The sequence below is a fragment of the Orbicella faveolata genome, unplaced genomic scaffold (genome assembly GCF_042242905.1).
Source record: "Orbicella faveolata isolate gen_17 unplaced genomic scaffold, um_ofav_v1 contig_26, whole genome shotgun sequence".
Taxonomy (NCBI): Eukaryota; Metazoa; Cnidaria; class Anthozoa; order Scleractinia; family Merulinidae; genus Orbicella; species Orbicella faveolata.
This window is the reverse complement of record NW_028301554.1, coordinates 12,645,750-12,661,868: the sequence shown is the minus strand read 5'-3', so window position 1 is coordinate 12,661,868 and position 16,119 is coordinate 12,645,750. Positions and strand designations below refer to the sequence as shown.

At 37.2% G+C, this 16,119-nt stretch overlaps 1 protein-coding gene across 1 annotated transcript; it reads left to right on the top strand.

Moving 5' to 3' along the window:
* Window positions 1-1,281: 1,281 nt before the first annotated feature.
* LOC110063268 (MAM and LDL-receptor class A domain-containing protein 1-like) lies at window positions 1,282-15,768 on the top strand. Its single transcript, XM_020770227.2, has 3 exons — window positions 1,282-1,553; window positions 11,644-11,778; window positions 15,247-15,768. The coding sequence occupies exons 2-3, from the start codon at window positions 11,694-11,696 to the stop codon at window positions 15,390-15,392; spliced, it is 231 nt and encodes a 76-aa protein (XP_020625886.2). The 5' UTR covers window positions 1,282-1,553; window positions 11,644-11,693; the 3' UTR covers window positions 15,393-15,768.
* Window positions 15,769-16,119: the final 351 nt, after the last annotated feature.

Sequence of the window (16,119 nt, the reverse complement as noted above, 5' to 3'; positions counted from 1 at the left end):
AAAAAAAAAAATTAAATAAGAAATGAAAAAATTCCTATCTTACCAGGAGTTGAACTCATAGCCTCCCGCTCACCAGGCAGATTTTCTCCACTGCGCCACATTGACAAAATACTGATTACATCGGCTTGTGGGGAAGCGCTGGGTAGTTAAAACAGCAGGCTCAAGTACGTTCCTAGCACGAACTGACAAGTCATGCGAAAGTGTTATAAAACTCATTTATTATTGTACTTTTAGCTTTCTAGTAATTGCCTAATGGTAAGACTACAATAATTCAACCCAATGGGATAACACTATAGCCATAAACTCACAAGTACGCATTGCGGACCTACTTTTTCCAAAAAGTTTGGCTCACTTCGCTCGCCTCCCCATCCCCACCCCGCGTGTTCGCGCTCTCTCTTTCTTTCGCACGCGTTGGAAAATAGAGGCTGTGAACGGTCCGACTTCCCTTGGAGATTTCATCAATTCTGCTTCCTTCAGTTTATGCAATAAGAAGTATAGTTTCATGTATGCTCGTTGTACTCAGAGAAGTAATGTCTATGTCGCGGAAGCTTTCATTTTATAACCTGGTCGATCTATTTCCTTTCATTGTTTTTTTTATTTATTTATTTATCCGATGTGTAACATGTAAATGCTGGTTTCCATATTATCACTTCGATCGCTGCGATGATTCCTTTAACAGCATTACAGTCAGATGATGGACAAATTCAAGAGACATCAAGATCTTAAAACGTAACATCTCCGTTATATGTTAGTTTGCAATGTATAAAATACAGGATTCGGCAGAAAGGTATTATTGCAAGAAAGCTGAAACACTTAGTAACTCAGCAACATATAGTGATGTAGAAATGTTACAATATTGAAAACGAGATACTATGGGTAAAAGACGAAACGCTGTTTGAATGTGTTGCTCTAAACTGACTGACAGCTATCAAATGTCAGTCGAGAAATTATTCATGTCGTAATGTAATCCAGGTGGACACCTTGATCCCCTCAAGTATTGGGGTCTATGTTAATTTTTATAGTGGAGAAGGCACCTTTAGACAAATATAGTTTTAAAAGGAACAAATTCTCATTTGCTTCCGAGATATATAGAATTTGCCCACTTTCTGAATCATAATTATATAGCTGATTATGTAGAAATAAATTTACACAGCTTTTAAATTATAATGTTAATGCAAAGGCATAATCTCGAAAACAAGAAGTACAGTTTCGTGCAGGAAATCATACGCAACTTCGGAGATCCTTTGAGGACTTTTTTGTAACAGTTTTAAGTCAATTTCGTTATATTCATTGAGGCTTTCTCTTTTTTATTTTTTATTATACGGACGTAATTTAGAATTATTCACTATTTACATGAGGTAAATGATACATGCTTATTAAATGATTAATTTACCGTTTGCATTTCTGACGCAGGTAGCTCAGTACAAAGCGGAAAATAACATAGTCCAGTAAAACGACGCCAGTTCTTGAAACTGCAACCATCTACATGACAGGCGGTAACACGTGGAACAGAAATAACTCTTGAACTATCCTGTCTCAGAACTACAGCGAAGGTGAATATGTTCACTTATTTGACTGTTCTAGCTTTACTCGACAGTTCACGGTAAGAATAGGCCTACAAGTTCAAGGTTGTACTATTTTGCATTCACTTGATTACTTGGTTTTCATCTTCAATACTACACACGCTGACTCATCGATTTTTGTCAAGTGCTCTAGCATCTGGCACTGGCATAAAAAGATCTTATTAGATGTTTTGGTGTGTAGTATCGCTGTATTAATAGTTTTACGAGTTGTGCCGTATTTTGACGAGCCCGCAAGACTCGCCAAAATACAAACAACGAGTAAAAATGTAAAACGATACTACACACCAAAAAATCTAATAAGAGATTTACTATCCAACTGCTGTAGTCAATAAATTTATCAATGAGAGAGGGAGATTGTGACAGTTCTGCGTGCTTCACGGAGAAAGACCAACACAGGATCATCCACTACTACAAAATTATGCATCGTGACATTTAAGCCGTTTTACTGTCGCCTTTTTTGCTGTCGACCATGTTAATTTTGGAAGCAAACGAGGCAACCTTCTATCTAACCCTTTATCTATCGCGTTTGCTTGAAATTAGTAAAAGTTCATCACTATACAGGGAATTCCACAAATTGTCTTGAATTTACGCCAGAAAAACAGTGGTTTCTTAGGAAACGATCATTTTTTAAGCCTGGTTATTTATTGTCAAAGGTTGTACTTTTCCGTCGCTCAAATGGTGCTTTACGTAAGTGGTGGTAAATGAAAAAAACGTGATAATACAATTCTAGTTTAACATGTTAATTTACATTACTTACACTAATTCATCATTTTCAACACTGCACTGAAAACATTATGGATATTTTGTTTGCCCACAAATAGAAATTCTATATCTCCTATCCATGGATTTTGTAATGATAATTGAGTTGCGTTCGTTCTTGAGGTGGAGCCAATGATTGTCAACCTCCTTTCAGGATACGCGACCAAGCAAACTGTGTGCTTGATTCGCCGCGCTCTATCTGCGGGGCAAAGAAGTGTTTCCACCTCCTCTCTATTTTCCTTCCTCTTGTTTTTGTATTGTTAGTTGATTTTCTATACGTTTTCTTGGCTAGCACCTGTTCTGAACAAATCATGAATTTTAATGTTTTAATTCTTCTCTTTGTCCAATTTGTTGTGCCGAATTGATTGTAAACAGAGCTCGGACAAAAAAAATCAGCTCCGTCTCCTTGAACATTTGAACGGAATTTCATCAACTATCACGTCATAGAAATCTCGAGTTCATAATCTTATTGTTAATTAGAATTAAGCTGCTGTACAATGTATACCCCACATTAGATCTGAACCTGCATTATTTTTGTACACAGAGGCCCGGATAGAAATGATAGAAACATGGTGCCCCGGATAATGTCTCGCATACATTCATTCTACGGAAAAGAAATACCTACGATTTGATTTAGATTTGAACAGGAGCCATGATCGGGGACGGAGACCGTAGGTCTTGGGATCTGCGCGTACCAATGATATGGGACAATTTTGCTATTTTTAGAACAAATAGCCCTTTTCACTGTTAATTTTTCTCATTTGCATTACAATGTAATCCAACGTGGATGCGAGGCAATTTCGGGCTAAAACTACAAACTGAGTCCGAAATTGCCTCACATACATGCTAGATTTTATTGTAATGCAAATGAGCAAAGGTAACTGTGAAAAGGGCTATTGCGCCACCCTGACGACATATCCGCGCGGATTGTCATGTTGCGTGATCAAATGGCGAGAAATGCGAGATTCTCGTTCGGATTTTTCACAGCGATGGCAGGGAATAAGACCCAGGGCGTTCATATGTAGTTTTATCTGAGCTTATCTGAGCTTATGGAAAAGATGAGTTTTTCAGGGTAGAAAACAAGACTTCAATTTCGCGCTGTGAATGAACATGGATAATGGAATGAATAATAAGCTTTTATCTTTTTCTCAGCTCGCGAGCGGGCTGAATTCAACAAATCCTGCAATCTAATTGGTTCCTGGAGCGGGCGGAATTTTCTCATCCGGACCGCACAGCGGACGGAATCCGTCGTGTTGATCTATTTTCGTGAATGAATTAGCAGTAATCGTCAATCTTTGGCCCTTTTTACACTTCGATAGACGATTAATCAACGCAGGTTTATTTCTATTCACCTCTAAATGGCAAGGAAAGTCACTGTAAGTAGATTCGATTGAGTTTTTTGAAGTTGTCGGAGTTTGTTTGACTGTTTGCCCGTGTCTCTCTCTGTACAATTTTAAGTAAGTTTACCTGTCTGATCGTTGCTGTATTTGAGAGAATTTCTGTGGGGTACACTTAACGAATTTCCTCGCTATCTGCTACTTAATTTACGGTAGAAAAGTCTGATTTCGAGTGATTCGCAACGACTGACAGAAATTGTATTGTAGTGCAACTTCAAACTTTGCAAGAAATTTCACACCGGAAAAACACTTTTGGAGAACTTAACTGGTGAACTAAATGCAACTAGCGTAAAGTAAAGATTGAAGCGCAGCCAGGATGAGACATGCATGATCAAAATTATGATAAAAACGTTCGCTAGCTAAAAAAAACAAAAACAAAAAAGAACATGAGCTTTCAGCTGTCTATCCACAGCCTTCGACGGATAAAAAATGGAATGTAAAATGATAAAATATATGCAAGAAAAGGCGAGATAAAAATAAGAAGAAGACCAAAAGCATGACTATTGTTTAAAAAGAATATTATACTGGTTTGGAATCGGCTCAGAATTATTGTTAGCATGCTTGGTAGCAGAGGTGTGCCAAGCCTGCAAAGTTTTTCTAATGCGAAAAGAGCCTGTCGACGACACTAGAATTATCAAAATCTATGCGATGGTCGAATGACCACGCATGTTTCGCAATGTTTGATCCATTAGCGCATGTTTTGACATTTCTGATATGTTCTTACCCACTTGTAAGCCAGTTTACCGCAAGAAAAAAAGATAAACATGTTATTGGCCGGCTAAGGGTCGGTTGGTATAGTGAAAAACTGCGACCTCAGGCTTGAAAATGCTGCCCTCGGCCTGCAGCCTGAGCATTTTTAAGACCTCGGACACAGTTTTTCACTATACGGACCTCCCAGCCGGCCAATAACATATATATCTGCTCGCGCTAGTTGTACGCGAAAGCTCTGATATCGAGTTAATTTGTGAGTTTCTCAAATCATAACCAAAACCTGTTTTTGATAGCTTCTTGTTTCTGCTTGTTTAGGGAGTTTGCAAAAGTTTTTGAAAGGAAAGTCTGAAGCGTACAAGTAGCTCATTTGCATAGTGCAGCGCGTGTACTTTCAAGTGCGGGTCAGTGTTTTCAATTGTCAACTGAACAAATCTTGACAAAGATTTCTTTCGTTATCTTTTGTGCTGAGATGCTGCAACAACTTTCACCAACGCTAAAAGGCTACTAACATCATGTGTGTTTCTTCAACATGGTGAAATTTTACACTGCGAAAAGAAAATAGACAAGGAGTTTTGATAACTCAACCAACAAATCGAAATCGTTATTCGAGTTGATTAAAGAAAGCGTCATCGTAACTTTGTTAATTATTTTTGCTGTGTTCACATATTTTCAGCTAAGTTTTTAATACGTTTGCAAAAATTTATCAACCTTAAATTTATTTAAAAACTAGAGATATGGAATGAGTTTGATGAACGTTTTCACACGAAAGTGCGGCAGTCCAGTTTGTCATGTTTTACTGTCTGTACAAAACACGCATCGGTGGGCGGTCTTATTCATCGACAACAGACAATTTTATTGGATTTTTAAACAAACAAAACTGAGCAGCATCTACAGACATAAACTTATTGGGCCTTGATGAAAAATCAAGCGTTGCTTACAATTCAGGTAAAACTCAACTGAACTTGCAATTATTTTTTTTTACTTTTCGGTCGCGATAGACTCTGGCGAATTCCTCGCAAGCGTGTTGCTAGGAAACTTTGAAGTCCTGAAACTGTGCTATACCCAAATACATCCAACTAGCTTTTTTGCTGTGTTATGGAAAAGCTGTTCATCTTCACATGTGAAATTTAGAGTGGAGTAATGCCCAGCTCTTGTAAAAGTAGCTGCGGAACACAACTTGGTCAGTGATAAGCTTAAGATAATTCCCCTGAAATAAAACTGCCAATAGATTTTTGTTCAAACTTTGTCCACTGAATATTTATCATATGAGAACTTTAATTACAAAATAAAAAAGGGGGGTGCCCATGCTCGTTAAGGAGCAGTGAGGCATTAAAAATGTCCCATTTTAGCATTATTTAATGCTTATTACAAGAACGCATTCCACACGTAGGGGCCAAACCACCCCCCAAATGTTTCGTCAGTTCTTGGGTATTTCACATTATTTCGCATTACTTAAAAAGTATTGACTCTTTCTACACTAAACTTGGCAGATGAGCAGGAGACCTATTGCCAATTATATTTACGTGAAAAATGTCAGTAAATGTCAAAGTTGTGACGTCACAGTGATGACGTCATGTTTTTTGCCACTTTTGAAGTTTTTAATATGCATATTTTTTACAATGTGTTCGAAAGAGCACATCAAGCGGAGTTGAAACCTGAAAAAATTTTGTCCATATCACAAAAATTGAATGAAATATGGCATTTTCAAATATGAAAAATAACTCTGCAAAATATGGGGTCCCCCCTTGAGAAAAATCTCCAAATTGGAGCCGTAATTTTGTTCCAGCAAATGCAGCTATATTGCACATGTATTGTGCCACATGACTAAAGCCAAAATATAGAAGAAAATCGGAATAAAAAATCATCCCTCTAGTGTTGTTGCGTTAAAATTAGTTTTGTTACGTCATAACCTGTGACGTCACCCGCTTTTTTACTGTTAATACCATCCTAACAAAGCCGAAAATCAAATTTCCAAACCATACGATTTTTGACAACATCAAGTTTTCTCTTTTTCTAGATTATTAGCCTTCCTAGAATAAAACTGAAAAAAGTAAACCAGAGAGACTGAATTAAGAAGGACAGTATGACTAAGCAAATTCCGGGGGGGACAACAAAAAAATATTTAATTTACCATACCTCAAAAAATAATCATCATAGCAAAAAACGGTTTCCGGCATTTTACTCCTAAAGTCAAGGCCTTTCCAATGACATAATCTTTTTATCAGATTTTGCAAAAACTTATAGCACGTTTTGGTGACGTCATCAATTATGACGTCATAATCTGACATTTTGTCACAACTTCCAAATTAAAATAAACTGGAGAACAAAGTAAGCTCATCTGCCAAACTTGGTTCAGAAATATATAAACCAAGCAAATATAGCCTTCATGAAACATTAGGGGGGTGGTTTGGCCCCTACGTGCGAAGTTATTGTAAACTCTTTGTGAGCCCAGACTCACGAAAACACGCCTCAAACTACAGCCAATATTTGTGTCGGACACAAATAAACTTTTTAAGTTTGATTTTGACAGACAGCTGAATCCTTGTTAAAATATTGGAACCAAATTGCTTGACACGGCTATCAAACTGCAAAATAGAAAAGACTACAGTACAGCTGCTATTTTCCTTATTTATTCAATTTTCAACAATAGAAATCAGATCAGTCTTTTCTCACGCAAAGCTAATGATTAGTTGATTAAAATGACAGGAAAAAAGTTTGGGGTGCCCGAGCTCGTTAGTGAGCCATAGCCATTTTTCAACTGACAGAACTCAATATCAAGGCAAATCCACCATGTTTTCAATGTGCGCGTGCACGAACGCGTGCTAATGACGCCATAAATTATGCGTAGTAAGGATGCTCAATGCGACGCTCAATGCAAATGCAGTGAGGAATCACCTTAAGGACGGTGCCTAATAAATACAAAGGTTTTTGCGCCAGGTTAGGACCTTGCGGAAAAAGTAGATCTTTGCAAGGTCTATCGGAATCCACAGAGAAAACACATTTATAAAGCATGCGCAAACACATTCATAAAGATCTGAAAACCACATGGTAAATGGTAACATAAAAACCATTTTTGGTATGTTTTTCATAACAAAATCGTTGCAACAGCACTTTTAGCGTCTCTGACAGCCTTCCTCTGTTTCAGCTAAAATACAGTCTAAATATCTTTTGCTCACAACCAGAAACTAATCACGTGCTGAATAGGCTTGCCACTTCCACTTCATAACATAAAATATAGGGGTAACCACGCGTTTTTTAAAGTTATTGATCCTTTTTTAAACTTTTTACGGTGCCTGTTACATTTTTTCCTGTCACCTCCCCAGTAAGTAAAACATTTGCGTATCTCGTACTTGTTTTGCGCGCGCACTACGCCATCTGCAGGTACATGTTTACAGTTGGATTTCAGTATAATATTCGACAGATAACAGCTAGTTTTTCAGTTGGAAGACGTTAACAAATAGTGGTTATCGATATGCTGCTGTTCTGGTGTTCCTGGTTTTAGTACAGGTTCATTAAACTTGATTTGGTCACAGTAGGAAAATTTTGCTTTCAATTTAGTCGTGTACTTGGTAGCGTAGTTGATTGCGTCATGTCAACCCAGCGCGCGCGTGGCGCTTAAACCATGCCTTACGTGATGCGCAGAACGTGTGCACACTAACAAAAGTAGGCACCGTCCTTAAGGTGTCTCCATAGGGTAATCATTTATGGCGTTGCGCGCGCAAGTGTTATGTTTTGAATGCTGTTTTTGCATTCGCTTTCACACCTAGTCTTCTCAAACTTATTACATATAATAAGCAATGATTAAATAGTATTTTGCTATCATCTCTGTTAAAATGTTGGGATTTAGTCTTGAATTATAAATGCCCAAACAAATGTGTTTTTTACTGTTTTTATGGCTTTATTTGTACTTTTCATGAATTTCCTTCGGTGAAATCTTCCAAAATTTTTACATCACATCGCTTCCAGTGGGATACGAATTTTAAACATGAAAAAAGTAGGGTTTGCAAAGGCAGTTTTTTCGATATTTTCAAATTTATGTCTTTTACCGCTGCAAAAAAAAGTCTGGTCTTATAGATTTCCCTGAAAAACGAGCTCCGACTAAAATAAAATATTTACTACCAATCTGCCAAATTTAACGGAATTTCACTGAAGGAAACGCGAGAAAATTCACTGTCAGTTTTGCTTTTTGTGCTCATGTTGACGTAATAAAATATCGAAAAACACTGACGTTTTCCTTTGAGCGCGCACAGATTACTTCCTCAGCGCTCGTGCGGTCGTAAAGCTATAAAGGCTGGTTTTCACTAGAGCATAAGCACAAGCACAAGCATAAGCATAAGCACAAGTGAAAACAGCCACGACATAAACATAAGCATAAGCTGAAACAAAAGAAGAACGAACCCACTTATTTGTCTTGTGCAGTTTTCACTAGCAACGCCCTCGGCATAAGCATAAGCATAAGCACAAGAGAAACGAACAGTTCCGTTTTTCTTGTGCTTATGCTTATGCTTATGTCGAACGCGTTACTAGTGAAAACTGCACAAGACAAATAAGTGGGTTCGTTCTTCTTTTGTTTCAGCTTATGCATATGTTTATGTCGTGGCTGTTTTCACTTGTGCTTATGCTTATGCTTGTGTTTGTGCTTATGTTCTAGTGAAAACCAGCCTTAAGGAGCCACCTTAAGGTGGTCGAACACAGTTTACGCGCGCGCTTTTGCTGATGCAATTTAGCGCGTGCACAAGGATTGCAAAAAACAAACATGCCGTCAATAGAGCGATCATTTTATTTACTCAACACACGCGCTATCTATGCTATTTTTCTCTATAATTGAACGTAGTGTATTGATAGCTTTAGTCTTTTATCACAAGATATGTTAGAAAAGGTAACGATGCAAACAACCCAACAATTCTCAGCTTTTTCTTTGTTACCGAAAGAACCCAGTTAAATGCAGCGCATGCGTAGTAATTGCACCAATTACACCCTCGGAAATACGGCTATATCTCGAGAACCACTCATTAGAATTTCACGAAATTTGGCACGAAAATACTTTAGGAAATAAGTAACTGGAGTATTGAAAATAATTGAACTTTAACAAAGGAAATTCTAGATATTCCAGTGAACCTTCAACAAAGGATAATTAAAGATCTCTCTGTTAAATTATTAGCAAAGTGGTGTTAACTTGTGAGAATCGTTACAAGTTTGTTGCATGCAAATTATAAAGAAAATCTAATGACTAGATTTTCTACAAATAAACAAAACCGATTTTAAAGACCTTTTTATTCATGTTGCCATGGCAACGGCACCCACGTTAGCTCAACCATCAAAAAACTAAAGTTTGTGTTGTTAACTTGATTGCTGCCATTTTTGGTGACCGAGAGATCAATGGTTTCAGAGAAAAAGGTGAATGAAACACAGGTATCAAAAACTATGTTCAGCCACCTTAAGCTTAAGCGGGACATACCTAAATTCGACACTGTCTTACTTCACTCAAACTGGAACAGCTTACGACGAAAATACTTAGGCGTAAATCCAACAGACATAAACGCGTTTAGTTGTGGGCCAAAAGCATAAAAAATTTCGGGAACCTCGGACACCATTTCCCCCGCGCGACATTCGCAAAAATCCTCGCAGTATGTACGCGCGTGTGCCGCAGGCTATGGCGCAATTTGTTCTAAAAATAGAAAAATTGTTCTATATAGCATAGGGATAGCCCTAATACTAGAAATGGCGCGCGCTTACGGTCTCCGCCCCCGATTATGGCTCCTGGTTTGAATTTGTTTCACTGTTATTGAATCATTTACCTTATTTTAATCCATATTAGTCGAGTGGTCGGATTTATAACCGCACACCGCTCCAACAGGGGACGGTCTGTATGTGAACTCGTTGTACAAATTATACTAATTACTATTTTTGCGAGGCATGGTTTTCATTGTGTTTATATGGAAGTGGGATAGTGTCAAGAAAGCATTCTGCAGTTCTTCCAAACTTCCACTCGTGTTTCTATAACCAAATAGATGGAAAACCATCTATTTGGTATACAGAAGTGCGGTTTTCATAGCAGGCTTTCTGATTTTTTTTTTTGTGGACAGGTGCACCAAAAATATTATAAAAAAATAAAAACAAAACTGTATCGGTGAGAAACCAACGTTTTACGCGTATGTGCCGATACGGCCTTTATTGGCACTTTTCATGGTCAGGTTGAAATGGTGTAGTCAATACTCTCAGTTCACAATCAAAACCCTTTCAAAATAAGCCGAAAGGTAGAACAAATGTATTCATTTGCGCCTGCTGATCAGACGTGTTGTTTTCATTTTGTCAAACAAACTATTGTATCGAAAATTTTCTTTAGCTCAATATTTATGTTGGATTTGATATTAAGTCCTCCGGTTTCCAACTAGATATCGTTTAAAAATTGTGAAGCTCATTTATAAGTTATTCCAAGAGTTCTAAAGAAAACATTCCACGCTAAAACTTGCAGTTAATAAGAATGCGCAGTTTGTGCATGAACAGAGCTATGTTACTGAAGCAATAAAATGACTAGATTAAGGGTAACAATCCTTCCCCATAAAAAAACACAAGAGTAAAGTTAATGAAAAAAATTTGTGAATAATAGTAATTAGTTTTTGTAACCGTGCAGATAACAACTGAATGCTGATGTGTCATGCGCGAAGTTAACAAGGAAGCCTAAGAAGACAGAAAATAAAAAAAATAATGTTTGGCGTAATACTCGTACTGGTCCTTAATTAAGCAGGTGCAATTGATGTGAATCTTTTGGTCTTGACATATTTGCATATTCATGTATTCAATAAAAAAAACATGCCTGCTAGGCATGGCGTATACCTACGTTGATTTCAAGGCTTGGTAAAATCAGAATGTTTCATTAAGTAGCTGCATTTAATGACTTCTGTAATCCGCTTTGTTTTTTTAATCAAACGAAAGGCAGGATGCAAATGAGTATACCAGGAAACTAACTAATTTTATTATTATTTTAAGTGAACACAAGGCGACGGACACCGTGGAGAAAAGATTTCAGTGGCATGGATAATAAGCACTAGTTTAAATATCATAGAATGATGTGGAACTTTCATTGTGCTTTGCAGAGAGACTCGTGTTAGAAATATCATCAAATTGATCTAACGTGTTCCTGGTGACTCATGTACTCACAATAACATCATATCTATTTTATTATATTTCAGCTTCAAAACATACAGTTTGGGCCAGGAACGATATTTTGTCTTAGGGTAAAATGAGTTGGTACTTTGTTAACTGGGCCTGCCTGTGTCTTCTATGGAAAGCCGGTCCACATGTACTGTCTGCGAACTCATTGGAAGGTAAAAGCTTTTAATATTTATAATAACTAAAACAGTAGAACAGTAGGCCAACCTTCTGTTTTCTTCTATATGCATGGCTTGCATAAAACTTGAAAAATCTTCCATGACTTTTGATCCTTCTCGGAATGAGATGAATCTCGAGCACATCAGGTGATCCAAAAAACCTTTCAATTTGCATCATATGATCATGAAGTGAATATACATAATCTTCCAAGAGATCAATGTTTTGAGACCATCAAATCTGATAAAAAGCCTGTTTAATATAAATTCGATCCTACAAATTATTTTAAAAAGCGATAGGCTCGAATATATTTGGTGTTTTCCAGAATTTTTGCTTTCTTGGAATTCCGGATAGCTTTTTTTTCCGCTTGGCTGTACTAAGCTCACAATAAGACACTAAGGACTGTGCTTAACGTTGTTTAAAACAATCAAGTATTGCAGAGCTATAGAAGTGTTCAACCTGACGTCCAATGATTCCTGGGAAATTTTAACCATACTTCTACAGCGTTTAACGATGCGCAAGATCTCATAAGAACGTGCAACAATAGTTTACACTATACCAAGGATTAACCATGTTCAACCTTATATAAAATATCTTAGTTCACGTGTTTCTGATTCCAACCGTTGCTTCGTATCAAAGAGCAGGCATTTGAGATAGTGGTAAATATATAAGGAAATAAAATATGTATAATTTAACCCTTTAAATTCATGCAGGCAGTTTCATCCAGAAAAAGGGATTTCATGCAGTTATTTCCCGTGTATTTGACTTACTTTAGGATTGTCTCTCTTCGTACGTCACATGATTAAATTTCCCAACAAAAGATACAGCTGCTCTGTTAAATCGTGTAATGAAGCAATTTAGATGCGACGCAGGCGTTGAGTTTATCTGCATGAGTAGCAAAGTTGTCCGACAGTTGTCAAATTATATTAGCTTCCATAGTAAGACTTGGAAGCCGACTAAATTTTGTCGAGCGAAAAGATTGTGTAGAGCCCCGAAGGACTCAACATCTCATTCAGGTGTCTCGATACAGTTTTTCTCGACCTTACAGAGCATTTTTCAGCTTTTTAACATGTCAGTCTTTCAATCAATTGCACGGCAAGCAGAGTAAAAAAATATGTACGTTTGATCTCAAGTAAATCGCAATAACATGTCAAATGATACTTTTTGTTTATAATAACAGTACGTGGACTGACAGATGGACACTGTATTTCGATGACTATTTCAAATGATACCGAAATGTGTTTTGAAGATATGTTTTGAAGACACGAAAGCTTTGCTGGTTTTCGTTTTCGCGATCTCGAGAACAACACTTTTTCTTAAAGTCATGGCTCAATTAAAATTTTCAGGCATTTTTAAAATTTTTTTTTGCCTTTTCATTTTGAAAGTTTGAACATGGATCAATAGATTTTTCAGAAACGTCAATCATGCTTGCCTAACAATGCAAGCAATGTTATTCCAGATTGGACCGAGTGAAGTGCAATTCAGGGAGTAGTTGAGCAAGTTATTTTAAAATCTGACAATCGCAAATCGCGAGGCCGATTTGAATTACGAGCACGATTACTCTTCAAAATGTACGACACAAAGTCTAATTACTAATTAATCATATCAATTACAAATTTTCAGTTTAAAAACAGGGCTGTTCATAATTTGGAAAAACTATAGAAAACATTTACAGCCATTAAAGCGCTGGTAATTGACGTGCGGATTGCGTAAGTATCCAATAGGCGATTTGCATGATGGCGTCATTTGACTACAACTACCAGAATCCTTCACTTTTTTTGTTTCTTATGCTAATTAGGGAAATTGTTATTTAAGGTGGCTCCCTATAGTTTTACGATCGTGCGAGCGCTTAGGAAGTAACCTGCGCGCGCTCAAAGGAAAACGTCAGTGTTTTTCCATATTTTATTACGTCAACATGAGCACAAAAAGCAGTGAATTTTCTTGCGTTTCCTTCGGTGAAATTTCGTCAGGTAAAATTTGGCAGATTGGTAGTAAATATTTTATTTTAGTCGGAGCTCGTTTTTCAGGGAAATCTATAAGACCAGATTTTTCGCAGCGGTAAAAGACATAAATTTGAAAATATCGAAAAAACTGCCTTTACAAACCCTACCATTTTCGTGTTTAAAATTCGTATCCCTCTGGAAGCGATGTGATGTAAAAATTTTGGAAGATTTCACCGCAGGAAATTCATGAAAATCACAAATAAAGCCATAAAAACAGTAAAAAACGCATTTGTTTGGGCATTTATAATTTAAGACTAAATCCCAAAATTTTGACAGAGATGATAGCAAAACACTATTTAATCATTGCTTATTACATGTAATAAGTTTGAGAGGATAGGTGTGAAAGCCAATGCAAAAACAGCATTCAAAACATAACACTTGCGCGCGTAACGCCATAAATGATTACCCTATGGAGCCACCTTAAACCCCACTGGGAATTCAAAATTTAAATATAAAGAAAAAACAAAAGGTATTCTGGTAGTTGTAGTCAAATGACGACAACGTACAAATCTGCTATAAAAGATATCAAATTACAAAAAGTTGACGTTGGATACCCACGTGTTCGCGCGCAGGCTAACGATAATAATTGGACCGAGTGGAACACAATTCGGGGAGCAATCTGGTGATTAATTTCAATATCGGACGGACCCGGATTTAAATTGCAAGCTCGATTCTCCGTGAATTGTACGACACGAGGTCCAATTACTAATTAATGGCAATAACGACGAATTTCAAAGCTAAAAAAGTCTTTAAGAACTTCTTTTGAACGAGAAAGTTAGTGGTGCTTTCAACTTAGATAGACATTATGAAGCAAGCCATTAAAGCGCACGTGATTGACTTGCGAAATTATAGGTATCCAATAGCAAAAAGGTTGTAACTGGATCCTTGTAATTGGACAGCCACGTGATACATGACAAATAGGCGCGCGGAGAACCAATCACGATACAGAATTTGGTTATGGATAAGATTTATATTGATTTGAAGGAGGCGCTTGTACCAACGTAAAGTTGCGTTACAAATTCACGATTCATAAAATTGTGGTAAAACACACAATCAATTCAATGTCTTTCGCATTCCGACGGTGACAAATTCATTCTGTTGTAATCGACGGATCTTCTGTCCCCCGTACTTTCCCTCTGTGTTCACATCCAAAACACAATGATCAGCATATTTTATCTAAACCGTGAATTTGTAACGCAACTTTCTCGTTCAGTCGGTTCAATCACCTGTCTTAATCATTAAATTTGAAGGGGGTTCAGTGAATCAATGTTAATGAAACTTTGAAATAAAATATCTACATTATCAAGCATTTATAGTATGAACATGTTCCTGTGTCTTTTCTTCTTATGATGTCTGCGCCTCTTTAGAGATAATCGTGATCAATTTCTTTTATCCTGTTCATATGAACTACTCTTTTAAACGCTATAAGCAGGCCATTCCTGTTTGCTAAATTTTCTTTTCAAGGAATTGGATGCACGTTTGACTCTGACTTGTGCGGCTGGCAGCAGTCTTTAAAAGACGATTTTGATTGGTCCCTGCAGTCTGGGCTGACTCCTTCAGATAACACTGGACCAAGTCAAGGAGATCACACCACAGGCAAAGGTGGATAGAACTTTCAACGTTAAAACCATGTTTGAAAAACCGCTTACAGGTTGATTTACTTTAAAAGAGCACCCTTAATATTGATACCCTAACAACAATGGACAGCAAGGAATATTTGTCTCAAGGCCATTCTCATATCTTAGCTACATTGAAAGAAACGTATATTACAAAAGGAACTAACAATTCAAACTTAGTGTTTATATTTACGTAGACCTTCGAAAGAGCAACGTTAGGATTGTTGCCGACGCTAAACTTACAAATCTATTCCTTTGGGAATAACATGTGAATGGCACTCAAGAGTCTATCCTCTGTCACAATACTGCCCACTATTCTAAATCACACAAATGCAAAGGACTGTTAAATAAACGTTGACATTACAACCATCGTAAGTCATAAGTTTGCAATTGTACATTGATCATGTAGATATATAAACAATATCCTCCATTTGGCGTGAAAATATGCACGGATATTTGCCCGCGGACATTATCTATTCCAAGAAGCGTACAGTTTTTCGAGAGCGTAGCTCGAGGAAAACTATGAGCTTTGAGGAACAGATAATGCCTAAGGACAAATATCTGAGCACAATTTTGCTCCAAATGGTGGCTATTGTGTTTATTATCCTTCAAATATTTTTCGCAACACGCGTAGTTTTGAAAATTGGGGAATATCCTCGAATATTCCCCAGTTTTAGCTGGGGAATATTGACGTCACTTGACCCGTTTAGACCAATCGCGC